Raw genomic sequence first — 14230 nt, 5'->3', positions numbered from 1 at the left:
TGTGTGTGTGTGTGTGTGTGTGTGTGTGTGTGTGTGTGTGTGTGTGTGTGTGTGTGTGTGTGTGTGTGTGTGTGTGTGTGTGTGTGTGTGTGTGTGTGTGTGTGTGTGTGTGTGTGTGTGTGTGTGTGTGTGTGTGTGTGTGTGTCTGTGTGTGAGTGTGTGTGTGTGTGTCTGTGTCTGTGTCTCTTCGATCCCCCCACAGCTCGTTGGATATCTGGGGTTACCTGCGGTCGCGACCACTGAAGGGAACCACGTGGATCCCCAGAGGACCTCCATCGTTTGAGACCTCCACCAGTTTGACTATCTCTCTATAGGGGAGGGGGGGGGGGGGGGTGAGGGGGTGAGACAGAAAGGGGGGAGGACACCACGTGAACCAAAAGAAAACAACAAATGTGAAACAAACACAAAAAAAGAATAATCTGTGCAGGAGAAAGAATAAACGAAATTACATGTAAAAATGTAGGAAAATCCAGGTGAAAACATGCAGGAAACCACAAATACGTTGCCACGGCAACAGCCCCAGTGATTGACATCCAGAAGATGAAGCGACGCTCTACTCCGAGTCTCCAGCGGACGACTGACTGACGCGCCGCCTTCTTTCATTCGCCGATATTTACTTTTCACGGCGAGGAAAAACAAATCACTTTTTTTTTTTTTACTCCGGCGCTCTGAACTCTTGTCGCCCGGGGCGACGGGAGCGAGCGGCGGAGACGCAGGTTTCAGCAGATGTCAGGCGTAATCGCCTCAGAGGTTGGTAGCGCGAGCGTGATTAGCTCGGGGAGACGGAGGCCTCTCGTCGACAACAAGTCGCGCAGAAAAATCTCAATAATAATCACCTGAATATCAAACTGAAGGAGAGAGAGAGAGGGGCGGGGGTGGGCGAGCGAGGGGTTAATACCGGGTGTGTGGGAGAAACCGGCGAGACTCGGATCATTTGACTCCCACAAAAGAGAGAATTATGGAAATGAGTCGTTTCACAAACAAAAGCGGCGACGGAAGGAAATCTGCGCGAAACATCTTAAATCACAATAATCCCAGTAAACCAGATTAAAGAGTCGCCGCGAGTTACCGTCGGAGGACGAGATTGAAAAGAGAAACAAGGAGACGATAAAGAGACAAAACATCAGAGGACTAGAGAAGAAGAAAAGAAAAGAAAAATACTCAAGTGTAAATCTGGAAGAAGGAGGAAAAGATGACTTAAATAAAATAGATGAGAAGGAGAAGAAGAAGAGGTGAGGAATGAGGGAGGAAGTAAGACGAGAGAAGATCAAAGGAGTATGAAAAGAATAAAAAATTAATAAAGAAGGAAATACTGTAGTATAGATCAGAAAGAATGAAGAAAAAGAAAAACAGAAGGAGAAAATGAGAAATGATGGAAAAGGGAAATAAGGTGAAAGATCAAAGGAGTGTAAGAACAGAATGAGGAACAAGTAGATGAAGAGAAGAAACATTGAAGTAAAGACCAGAAAGAAGAAGGAAAAGAAGACTGATGAAAACAAAAAAACAGATGACGAGTAGAAGAAGAAATGATGGAAAGGGTAATAGAGTGACAGAAGATCAAAGGAATAACAAAACAAAGGTGTGTAAGAACACAATGAGGAACAAGTAGATGGAGAGAAGAAAACAGAAGAAATATTGAAGTGTAGATCAGTAAGAAGAAGGAAAAGAAGAAGAAGAAATGATGGAAAGGGTAATAGAGTGACGGAAGATCAAAGGAATAACAAAACAATGGAGTGTAACAAGTAGATGGAGAGAAGAAAATGAGGAAATATTGAAGAACAGACCAGTAAGAAGAAGGAAAAGGAGAAGAAGAAATGATGGAAAGGGTAATAGAGTGACGGAAGATCAAAGGAATAACAAAACAAAGGTGTGCAAGAACACAATGAGGAACAAGTAGATGGAGAGAAGAAAACAGAAGAAATATTGAAGTATAGATCAGTAAGAAGAAGGAAAAGGAGAAGAAGAAATGATGGAAAGGGTAATAGAGTGACAGAAGATCAAAGGAATAACAAAACAAAGGTGTGTAAGAACACAATGAGGAACAAGTAGATGGAGAGAAGAAAACAGAAGAAATATTGAAGTGTAGATCAGTAAGAAGAAGGAAAAGAAGAAGAAGAAATGATGGAAAGGGTAATAGAGTGACGGAAGATCAAAGGAATAACAAAACAATGGAGTGTAACAAGTAGATGGAGAGAAGAAAATGAGGAAATATTGAAGAACAGACCAGTAAGAAGAAGGAAAAGGAGAAGAAGAAATGATGGAAAGGGTAATAGAGTGACGGAAGATCAAAGGAATAACAAAACAAAGGTGTGCAAGAACACAATGAGGAACAAGTAGATGGAGAGAAGAAAACAGAAGAAATATTGAAGTATAGATCAGTAAGAAGAAGGAAAAGGAGAAGAAGAAATGATGGAAAGGGTAATAGAGTGACAGAAGATCAAAGGAATAACAAAACGATCAGGTACAAGAAGAAGAAAACAGAGGAAATACTGAAGTATAGATGAAGTTTTTGAAGAAAAGAATGGAATAAAAAAAGAGAAAACTAGGAAAACCACCAGGAGTGTTGAACTTACTCCAGAGACCTGGCTCCTGTGTGGTCCAGGCAGGAGTCCGCTCGACCCACCGGCTCAATCCTCCCGTTCTCTTCTTCTCTGGCCTCGTCCTCCTGCAGCGAAAAGATAGAAGAGGTCGTTGGTTCCAATCCCGAGCCGACAGAGGAGTCGCATGAGAACAGGTATGGCGGTTCTAAACCAGGAAGTTGACGAGACACGTTCTTCGGACACAACACACTCCTGACACTCTGACAGAGGAACACTCGGAGAGGCCAGCAGGACCTTGCGTCTCCAGGAGGGCGGAGGTCGTCCACGGGTGTAGAAGTACATGATGGTCGCACCGTCACGAGGACATGTCGACCGGACCAGGAGGAGAAGTCATTAAAGTTTCAGGGCGACATGTGAGAGCGTCAGGGCGAGGAAGGAGCAGCAGGTTGCCATGACACCGAGGTCACATGACAACACTCAATATCAATATGACTGCAGACCAAGTGTTGTTTTTTGTCTGGATACATTTTTCCTATTTATGGTCGTTAACACCCTTTTTTATTTTCTTTACAAACATAATATTTAGTCATATTTTCTCACATTTTTTTCTCTGGACATATTTAGATTTTTCAAGGATTAACTTTATAACAGTCAAGTTTTATTTTAATGTTCATGTTAAATTGCTAATTTTCCAAAGTCCTTTTTTTTTCAACCCAAGTTAGATTTTAGTTTAATTCCTTTTTTTTGTTTTTATTAATTTGGAATTTCAGAATAAAATACAGTAAATCTGTAAAACTGAAACAATCTAAAGTAAAAGTATTCAAAGTAAAAATGTGTGTAAACAGTTGAAATGATGGTATAAAGGAGAAAGACTGATGTAATAACATTGAAACAAAGATAATAAGTATAATAAATACCCAATAAAGGTTGAGGAGAAGAAAAAGAAGAAAATAAGAAGAATTAGTACTAGAAGTAGAATAGTAGTAGAAGTAGAATAAGTAATAGTAGAAGTAGAAGAAGGAGTAGAAGTCGTACAATAATTAGTAGTATAAGTAAAAGTAGTCATAGAATTAGTAGTAAAGTAGGAGTAGTAGTGGGAGTAGAAGTAACAGTTAAATTAGTAGTAGAAGTAGAAGTAGTAGAATAAGTAGTAGTAGAAGTAGTAGAAGAATTAGTAGTACAAGTAGTGGGAGTAGAAGAAGTAGTAAATGTAGTAGAAGAAGTAGTAAATGTAGTAGAAGAATTAGTAGTAGAAGTAGTAGAATTAGTAGTAGAAGTAGAATACGTAGTAGAAGAATTAGTAGTAGTAGAATAAGTAGTAGAATAAGTAGTAGAATAATTAGTAGTAGAAGTAATAATAGGAGAAGAATTAGTACTAGAAGTAATAGAATTAGTAGGAGAAGAATTAGTACTAGAATAAGTAGAATAGGTAGAATAAGTAGTAGTAGAAGTAGAAGTAGAATAAGTAGTAGAAGAACTAGTACTAGAAGTAGAATAAGTAGTAGTAGAATAAGTAGTAGTAGAAGTAGGAGTAGAATAAGTAGTAGAATTAGTAGAATATTAGTAGAATAAGTAAAAGTATTCATAGAAGTGGTAATGTAGGAGTAGTAGTGGTAGTAGAAGTAGCAGAATAAGTAGTAATAGTGGGAGTAGAAGGAACATGTAGTATTTTTATGTATTTTTGACGGACAGCTCTGACCATAAGCGCTAGAATGTTACGGGTCATCGAGTGACTTTAGGAAGTCGGTCAAAACTTTTACTGACGGTTAACAAAAAAGAAGACGTCCCGATGGGACCAAACCAGAGCCATTAGTCGGGACGGATCCGCTTCACAGCCTCGGTGGGTGTTTCCTGAAGCGTCCGTTCCCGTCGTCCAAGTGGGCAGAGATGGACGCCGCCATCAATAATTCAGGCCAGAGTTGCGGGTTTAATGGCCGACAGCCAGACGGCGGCGGCGGCAGGTAGCGGCGCGTGTTTCTTCAGACGATTGTTTGATTCCTGGACGTTTCTGCTCGCGAGCTCATTAAACATTGATGGAAGGATCCACCGGAGACCAGTCGTGCTCTTCCTCTCACGGTAAATGAAGTGTGTGTGTGTGAGTGTGTGTACTTTAATGAAGTGCTGCTCACTCCGCCTTCCTGGCACTTTGACCGCAGTGTCACTGACGCGGCAGCATCAGACAAACATGGACCGTAAATCTTGCTCAGTTGATCAGAACCCAGTAGAAGACACACACACACACACACACGCGCACACACGCACGCACGCACGCACACGCACGCACGCACGCACACAGATGAGCCTTTACATTATGACCACTAGGCTCATCTTGTGATGGTCACATGATCGAAAAACAACAATGTTCTGGAGTCAGAAAAACATAAAACCTAATAAAAATAAACTATCAATGGTTACTTTTGAATCATTATTATTATTTAGAATTTTGTCATAACAATTAAAAAACTCACTCTAAGCATTTTAACTGAAAATGGGCATTTTTGTTATTGGAATATTTTGTGGAATTAATCCCAAAAAAATAAAATAAAATATTGACCTTTAAATCACGAAAAAGAAAACTTGTTTAATTTAAAAAAGATGTAGTTTTAATTTATTTAGAGTTTGACAAAAAAATAAAAATACATTTAATTAATATTTAAAACGTACAGTAACATTAATATCTATTAAAATTTGGATTATATCTATAATATTTTTTATAATACCTTTATCGATTTAAAAGTCATATTTGGACAATGATTAAAGAACTTGACTTGTGTTAGTAAAGAAAACTACAATAATGTAGGTTTTTAATCTATACTATAAAATACATATAATTTCATAGTTTTTTCTATCATAAATAGCAAACTGTAGAGTAAAAACTTACAAAGATACAAAATAAACATGCGTTAAATAAGCTTAATATTATCAATTAGCTTGTTCGGTTCATATCTTCCAACATGGCCGACCGACTCGCTCTCCCTCCTGAGCCTCGGTTCTCCGAGTGTCATTTGTGTTTCCATCAGCGGCGACAATAACCAGAAACGTCCTCCAGCGTTTCTTAAATTGCTGCCGCGCCGCTTTAAACATCCACTTCACTCACGGTTACGATTCTTCAATCAGAGACAACGAGATGTTATTGTCGGCGTTCAACAGTTATGACAGAACGACTCGAGAGTCGTGCCGTCGCTCGTGAAGAAAGTGTCGAAACACCTTCGTGAGTTAAGACGCTTTAAGGGGGTTTTTTAGGGGGGCGTCTCCTCCCAGGGCGACGAGGGGAAGGAAGTTCAAAGACCCACAGACTCGGCTTTTGAAATACGCCCCCGGACTGTTTGTTCAGGAGTTGAGCGGAAAAAGGTGGAACGTCAAAAGCACCCGGAGAGCGCAGACCTCTGCCAAGCATGTATTTATTTAGTCGTCATAATTCAATATATTTTCTTAACTTGACAATTTTCGACGACGGTTTAAGTTTTCGACATGGAGTCAAAACTGGCGAGTCAACACTAGGGGTGTGAGAAAATATCAACATACCGATATATTGAAGTTTTTTTTACAGTACTTTCGATATTCAACAACATTGTATGGTTTTTGGGTTTCCAGATGGTTTCATCTTGGCCTTCAAATTTTATTTTATTTGTATTACTTCTTTGGTTGTTTATATTTCAATTAAGTAGGTGTAAAAATAAAATAAAAAATTGATTTTTTTTCTGCAGCTAACATAACAATGAAATCCCGGATGATGACTGAGGACGAGAGGATACAGTGAGACCATCAGCTTTTAAAGCTGATTTTTGGACATATTTTCGTTTCAAAACAAATGAAAGCAGTTACAACTGAGGACAAGAGGATACAGTCGACATCCAGCAGCTTTTAAAGCGGATGTTTGGACATATTTTGGTTTGAAAACAAATGAAAGCAGTTACAACTGAGGACTAGAGGATACAGTGACTCCAGCAGCTTTTAAATCTGATTTTGGGACATATTTTGGTTTCAAAACAAATGAAATCAGTTACAACTGAGGATGAGAGGATACAGTCGACATCCAGCAGCTTTTAAAGCTGATGTTTGGACATATTTTGGTTTGAAAACGAACGAAAGCAGTTACAACTGAGGACTAGAGGATACAGTGACTCCATCAGCTTGTTTGGACATATTTTGGTTTCAAAACAAATGAAAGAAGTTGCAACTGAGGACAAGAGGATACAGTCGACAATCAACAGCAGCTTTTAAAGCGGATGTTTGGACATATTTTGGTTTGAAAACGAACGAAAGCATTTACAACCGAGGACTAGAGGATACAGTGACTCCATCAGCTTGTTTGGACATATTTTGGTTTCAAAACAAATGAAAGAAGTTGCAACTGAGGACAAGAGGATACAGTCGACAATCAACAGCAGCTTTTAAAGCGGATGTTTGGACATATTTTGGTTTGAAAACCAACGAAAGCATTTACAACTGAGGACTAGAGGATACAGTGACTCCATCAGCTTGTTTGGACATATTTTGGTTTCAAAACAAATGAAAGAAGTTGCAACTGAGGACAAGAGGATACAGTCGACAATCAACAGCAGCTTTTAAAGCGGATGTTTGGACATATTTTGGTTTCAAAACAAATGAAAACAGTTAGGACTTCAAACACCAGAGTCAAGTACTCGAGAATACTACAAATATATCCTTGTTACTACAGTATCACAATACATCATATCATTGACCCTGTATCGTGATACTTAGCGTATCGCCAGATTCTCGACAATACACACAACTAGTCGACACCTTTGCTGTGATGTCATCAGCGGGTGACGAGGAGGAGACACGCCCCCTTTAATGTCTTCCTGCTGCCCGTCTCAGCAGGTGGCGCTCTCCGACTCGACAGCTCGACAGGGGTGTCAGCGTCCAGATCAAAAAGGCGAGCGGGCGAACAATGGCCGACGGCGGCTCAGGATGTTTACTTGAATGAAATCTTCATGTGCTGCAGAAAGAGCCTCATGAATTACAGATGTGGGGGAGAGAGAGAGAGGGTGAAGGAGGGAGGAGAGGAGAGGGTGAAGGAGGGAGGAGAGGAGAGGGTGAAGGAGGGAGGAGGGAGGAGAGGAGACTCCACGCGAGCAGAAGGAGGAGAATTATTCACGTCCGGTGGCAGAAATTCAAGTTCAACTTTCACTCTCCCTTAAATCCAGCTCCACCTGAGGGAGGCGCTTCAAACAATGAAGTTCTGCACCGAGTCTCAGAAGGTTTAGAAGATCATCATCATCTTCATGACCATCTTCCTCCGAAAAAACAACAAAAAACAACCGTCAGACGCCAAGCGACGCCGCTCTGGATGCATTTTTAATCTGCTCTGGTTTATTCAAGCGACTTGAAACGAAGTCAATCCTGGTTCTGGACTCAAAACACACAGACGTGACAGCGAGTCGGCGCCGGCGAGGTCGCGGCAACAAAGAGACGAGCGAAACACGAGAGGACGACAAGAGCAGATTAACGGTGAAGCAGAGGCACAAACACAAACCTGCAGCATTTATCTGAGGAAATAGTCGCACAGGAATAATGACACACAAACACAAACACACACACACACAGGCTGCAGTGGCGGCTCTACAGCATCACCTAGTGGGTCATTAAACCACACACTGATGTAGTGTTTTCATCTCCGGCGTGTTGTCGTCGCCGTTGTCATCACCATCAAGTCGAGGTGTTGTAACCTCGGTCATCAGTTACCGTTATTGTTGCGGCCGTTTCAACAAAACAATGTTGTTGCCATGGTTACGATCGTTACCGTTGCTGACCTTGTTCTTAGGACGATCGCACTGCTGTGGTAAAAGCTGTGAAAATTATCTTCTTTTTTTTTTAAGACCAACAGATGTCGTCACACCTGATGATACTAGTTATGATGTTATCATGTTGGTCTTTGTGTGTTTGTAACCATCACTGTTACATCTGAGTGTAACAACTGCCATATTGTTACTGTGTTACTACTGTTTCAACAGATGATGCAACAACCACAGACTCTGACACACCAGTATAACATAAGCTACACTAAGACCATCATATGGTAACATCCTAGTCAGTGTTTTAGTTGTAACTTTTGCGTTCTACGAGGCACCACTACCGTTACTACGATTGCTGTAACAACAGCATGTTTACCAGCGTCATTTTAACCTCCAACTATAGTCACTTTAGCTAGAAAGCTGCAACTTATTACCAAAAACTATACCAGCGTTTCTGCGACGATAGCAGTAATACCAGCATCATTGTAACTAGAATGTCATTGCTAGCATCATTCTAAACATCAACTATAATGTCACTGTAGCGATGAGGCTGCAACTATAGTATTGTATATTCATACCAGCGTTGCTGTGACTATATCACCAGCATCAAGGTAACTATTTAGTCATTACCAAGGGTGCTATTACTACTCAGTTGTTGTCAAGGGTCGCTGTAACTATTAAGTTGTTACCAAGGGTCACTGTAACTATCGCAATCCTGTAAGTACTCAGTTGTTACCAGAGGGCTGCTGTAACTATCGCATCGTTCCAAGCACCACTGTAACTATCACAATCCTGTAAATATTCAGTTGTTTTCAAGGGTCGCTATAACTATTCAGTTGTTACCAAGGGTCGCTGTAACTATTGCGTCGTTCCCAGCACCACTGTAACTATTGCAATCCTGTAAGTATTCAGTTGTTACTAAGGGTTGCTGTAACTATCGCGTCATTCCAAGCACCACTGTAACTATCACAATCATGTAAATATTCAGTTGTTTTCAAGGGTCACTGTAACCATTACACCGTTACCAACGCCACTGTAACTATCACATCGTTCCCAGCACCACTGTAACTATCACATCGTTCCCAGCACCACTGTAACTATCACATCGTTCCCAGCACCACTGTAACTATCACATCGTTCCCAGCACCACTGTAACTATCACATCGTTCCCAGCACCACTGTAACTATCGCAATCCTGTAAGTATTCAGTTGTTACTAAGGGTTGCTGTAAGCATTACACCATTCCCAGTGCAACTGTAACTATTGCTATCATGTAAGTATTCAGTTGTTACCAAGGGTTACTGTAACCATCACGTCATTCCAAGCACCACTGAAACCATCACAATCATGTAAATATTCAGTTGTTTCCAAGGGTCACTATTCAGTTGTTACTAAAGTCGCTGTTACTAATGCGTTGTTACCAGCATTGCTGTAATTACTGCATGACTGTAAATACTCAGTTGTTACCAGCGTCATTGCTGTAACTATAGCATCGTACAGCTTCACAGTTACTACTGCAGCCTTACTAGCATTGCCCTTACTATTCAGTTGTTCCTGAGGTTTTCTATAACTTTCCCATATTTTATCCTTGTGTTATCTTAACCCTTATCTGTTATCTCATTTATTTTCCGGCCGCCGGGTCACCTTGACCCCGAGATAACACAATGGTTGAGAAGGTCGGCGTTACCATCACAACAATACCAAGGCCTCTGTAACCAACGCGTTATTGTAAGTAACTACTGATATGTTACGAGTGTCCCTGTTACCATCATCTGCAACGAAGTGTTACCATGGTTACAGTCAACGATTGTCCAGATGTTGTGTAGTCCGAGCACTTGTGTTTGTCTCCTCTGATCTTGATTCAGCACAGATACCTTCAGCGAGATAAACCCAACACACATCCACGACAGAGCACTGTACGTACACAAACGAACACACACACACACACAAACACACATTTTTTGCGTCTCCTGGTAGATTTTTTGCCGAATCCTTCTCCGTGACACAGAAACGGACAAACACTTCCATTACAGATGCAACGTTGGAACACACCTCTGCTCTGTGATTTATGAGCGTCCTGCTCGGGTTTGCATGATTTATCCTGCGAAAGCTGCACTGCGCACCTGAGGGACTCGGCTACCTACTGCACGCTCACCGCAGGAAGCTTGTTAGCGAGCGAGCGGCGGACCGACCGTGAGTGTCCACTTAAAGACGCTGCCGGGGTTTGTTGTGCTGCATTATTTACAGCGGCGGGTTACGCCGCACACACACACACGTGCCGTCTTCCTGTAAAAAAAAAAAAAACATCGGTGTGTGTGTGTGCGTGTCTGGCCCGACTCCGGTGTGAACTCTGTCATGTGTGTGTCGGCGTATGAAGGTGTGTGTCTCAGGCGCCTCTGTGTAACAACATCCCCTGCGAGTTGTGCGTCGCATCAATCTCACCGTGAAAGACACTGCAGTCTGAAGACACACCGATACCAATCAGGGGGAGTGAACACACACACACACACACACACATACACACACACACCTTCAACCTCACAGTAGGTGCTGCTGTGAGGTTGAAGGTGTGTGTGTGTACGTGTGTGTGTACGTGTGTGTGTGTGTCTGACATCCACAAACATGCTTCAGTGATTCAGGATCATCTTCAGAGACTGTGGTAGTGAATATTAGCTCAACTCAACTTAACGCTGCGATGCTAACAGACGCTAAAAAAAAAAGGCTTTTTACTGCAGATAATACTAAAATATTCAAACACACGTTTCTCAGAAAAATCATTAAATAGATATGATCTTCCCACAAGTTCTTATGAAAGTCATTTATTCTTCACTGAACCATCGTAGCTACAGCCATTGTTAGCGCTGTCAATGCTACTGTTGCCAACATATCTAGCGCTGATAACGCTACTGTTGCTAACATATCTAGCGCTGATAACGCTACTGTTACTAACATAGTTAGCGCCGTCAACACTACTGTTGCTAACATTCTTAGCGCTGTCAACGCTACTGTTGCCAACATAGTTAGCGCTGTAAACGCTACTGTTGCTAACAGTTTTAAAAGCTGCTGGAGTCGACTGCATCCTCTCGTACTCAGTAATCACTGGGATCTCGAGGGATTTCTTTCTTCCTTTAGCTGCGGAGGACGTAATGACTGCTGCCATCTAGCGGGTGTAAGTTTAATTGCGACACTAAAATGAATGAACGCTGTGAATATTTGCATGTTATTTTAAAAGTAAATTACCCAAAAAAAAAAGTAAGTTGACACACATTTTGGAAGTATAAACCATGAAAGAACTGTAAAATAAATTGTGATTCAGAAGCCATTTTGTATTTGTTGCAGATTAGAATCTAAATCCAGTACTGGGTGCAATGAAGTGGCTTGTTGTGGTCAACGATGGTGGACGAACGCACAACTGACATATTTCCTGCTCGACACAAGTGGACGTGTATTCAAGTGTGTGTAGCTTCTCTTGATCGGTCGAAAAACAAACAGTCGCATCAGGAGCCGGAACAAAAACAAGCAAACAATCGCCACGAAAAATCGCCACAGTGTCCCTCGGTTCACACACACACACACACCGGCTTTAGCTAATACCTCGCTTCCCTGTTGCCGTGGCGACCGGCTACCTGTTGCCAAATGGGCCCGAGAGTTTCGAGGCACTTCAGCTCTCAAACACCGCAGTTCAATTTTGTGTCACGCAGACACACAATCACCCACTCGGAGACGCCAGGAACACTTCCATTCTCCTGCAGCAGATCCAATCAGGACGGCTCGGGTTCATAGACGTCGCCGCTTTTTCTTTTCTTTCTTTTTTCTATTCTTTTTGTTCCAGCAGCAGAGGTGGAGAAAAAGAAAAGAAACCTTCCCTCTTCATTATTCCCGGGCTCCATTCTGATTCCCCTCCACGCTCCCCGGTTCCGTGTCATTTATTCCGCCGAGATAAGATGGAGCCAAACTTGAGGAAATTGCGGCGCTTAAATTCATCACAGCGAGCGACGGCGCTCTAATTAAATCGCTTTTCTTCCGACAACGTCCCTCGTTCACGCGGCTTCACACAAAGATCCAGGAGCCGGGCTTTTTTTTTTTTTTTGGTGTGTGGGGCCGCCGGACCGTCACTCTTAAGATGAGGGTTTTTTTTGTTCGAGCTGGTCTATCAACTGATCGGTGTGAGGATTTCAGAAGATTGATTGACAGGTGGGGCGTGCGAGCGCAGCTGTCGGTGAAGACGTGAAGAAAGTGGAGTGAAGACTTTACCTCTCGCAGAGAGAATGAAGCACTTGGACGGGGAATAGAAGGATGGAGAGAGAGAGAGAGAGAAAGAGAGAGAGATCTCCTCGCCGCCTCGACACAAAGAGGAGCTTCAGCGCCGCTGACACGCCAACAGTTGGAACGCTGAACCACAGAATTAGAACCCTGGAGACCCCCGATCTGGCAGAGCTGCCGAGCTGGCAGGCGGAGCCCAAGCAGACAATCAAGAGTGGGCGACGTGACACCCCGCTACTAAATTGTCTTTTCACTCCCGACACACACACTTGTGAATGTGTGCGTGTGAGAGTGTGTGAGTGTGTGTGTGAGAGTGTGTGTCAGCCTACAGGAGTCATTAACACAGAGTAGAGTGACCTCTAGTGACCTCCTGTTGCAACTCTGACCTCATCACGAGAGGTGTGAGAAAAATGATGCAGCTGATGGATGCTAGTGTGTGTGTGTGCGGGTGTGTGTGTCTGTGTGTTAAATAAGCAACACATTTTAGATTTGGCTTGAAGAGACACAGCTGCAGAAATGTGAAAATGACAGTGAAGTGAGTGAAATCTTTTTGGAGTGTGTGCGTCTGTCTATGTCATTGAGTGCATGTGTGTGTGTGTGTGTGTGTGTGCGTGTATGTCTATATATATTTGTGTATATGAGTGTGCGTGTTTCTACGTATAGATGTGACTAAAATTGAGACTAAAAGTGTTTCATTGATCGGTCAACAACAAACCAAAAAGGAAAAAACTGTTGATTTAATCACATTAAAAAAATATATCTAAAAAAGATTCTGCATCAAACAAAAACCGCAAAGTCGTGACTATTTCGTTTTTGACTTAAATTTACATTTTACGTTTTTATTTACAACATTTATTCGAACTTGCTACATTAAAGAAATGTTGTAAATTAACATTGCACGTGAGGTACCATCCATGTCAACAACCCTCACGGTAACGATGACCTGAAAAGCTACGGTAATGCTTTCCGCCCAGCCAAGCAATCACAGCTGTTGATCCCTTTCGACATAGCGATTCAATTGTAGCATCACTCGATAGAACAGTGTGTAGTTGTAATGAATGACTCTCAATAAGTTCTTTAGTTTCAAGTAGTCGTGGTCAGTACCTGCTCCTGTCGCTCCAGCCAACGGTCCACCATGGGGTGATTGGCGCTGAGCGACGATCTCGCCGTCTCTCTCTGGAAATCCCTCTGGTTGGCCCACGTCCCAGCATCCCGGGGCAGACTGCGGTACGTCTCCTGACCTTTGGCCTAAAGAGAAAAGAAGAATACGTTCTGCGAGATGGGTCCGGTTTGACGCCAGAGTAAAAGCCTCTTACCTTTCTTTCCAAACTGTTGGTTCCCGTTGGGTGTCGGGGCTTCAGGAAACCCGCCGTGGTGGACCACCTGGTCGGGTTCTTCCTCGACGGATGGTCTTCGGTCACGGGGCGAGGCTCGCCGGAGACGAACGGCCCGTTGACCGTCAGCAGGGCGGGGTCGCTGCTGCGCCGGACGTGGAGAGGCATATCTGGACGGGAATATGAAAGTCAACGAATACGCCGATGACACGCACGTCTACGTTGAAGCGGAATCGAAGTTTGGAAGCGTGAACGAGGGTCGGCCGGACGGGGGCGTAAGTGTGTGGTTTCAACATCCGTGTGAGGAGATCATCAGCATCATCATCACCAAACA

At 42.6% G+C, this 14230-nt stretch overlaps 1 protein-coding gene across 5 annotated transcripts in view; it reads right to left on the bottom strand.

The window, feature by feature from the left end:
• The window catches only part of pard3ab (par-3 family cell polarity regulator alpha, b), a 121801-nt gene that overhangs the window by 65070 nt on the left and 42501 nt on the right, over positions 1-14230 (bottom strand). For all 5 annotated transcript variants that reach the window (XM_087811119.1, XM_087811120.1, XM_087811121.1 and 2 more), the window contains exons 4-7: positions 13879-14066; positions 13667-13810; positions 2574-2665; positions 225-308 (exon numbers count right to left, since the gene is read on the bottom strand). In XM_087811119.1, coding sequence (XP_087667245.1) covers positions 225-308; positions 2574-2665; positions 13667-13810; positions 13879-14066 — 508 coding nt within the window. The remainder of the gene's footprint in view (positions 1-224; positions 309-2573; positions 2666-13666; positions 13811-13878; positions 14067-14230) is intronic.

This window comes from Callionymus lyra, chromosome 16, assembly GCF_982586985.1.
Source record: "Callionymus lyra chromosome 16, fCalLyr1.hap1.1, whole genome shotgun sequence".
Taxonomy (NCBI): Eukaryota; Metazoa; Chordata; class Actinopteri; order Syngnathiformes; family Callionymidae; genus Callionymus; species Callionymus lyra.
This window is presented reverse-complemented; position numbering and strand designations above follow the sequence as displayed.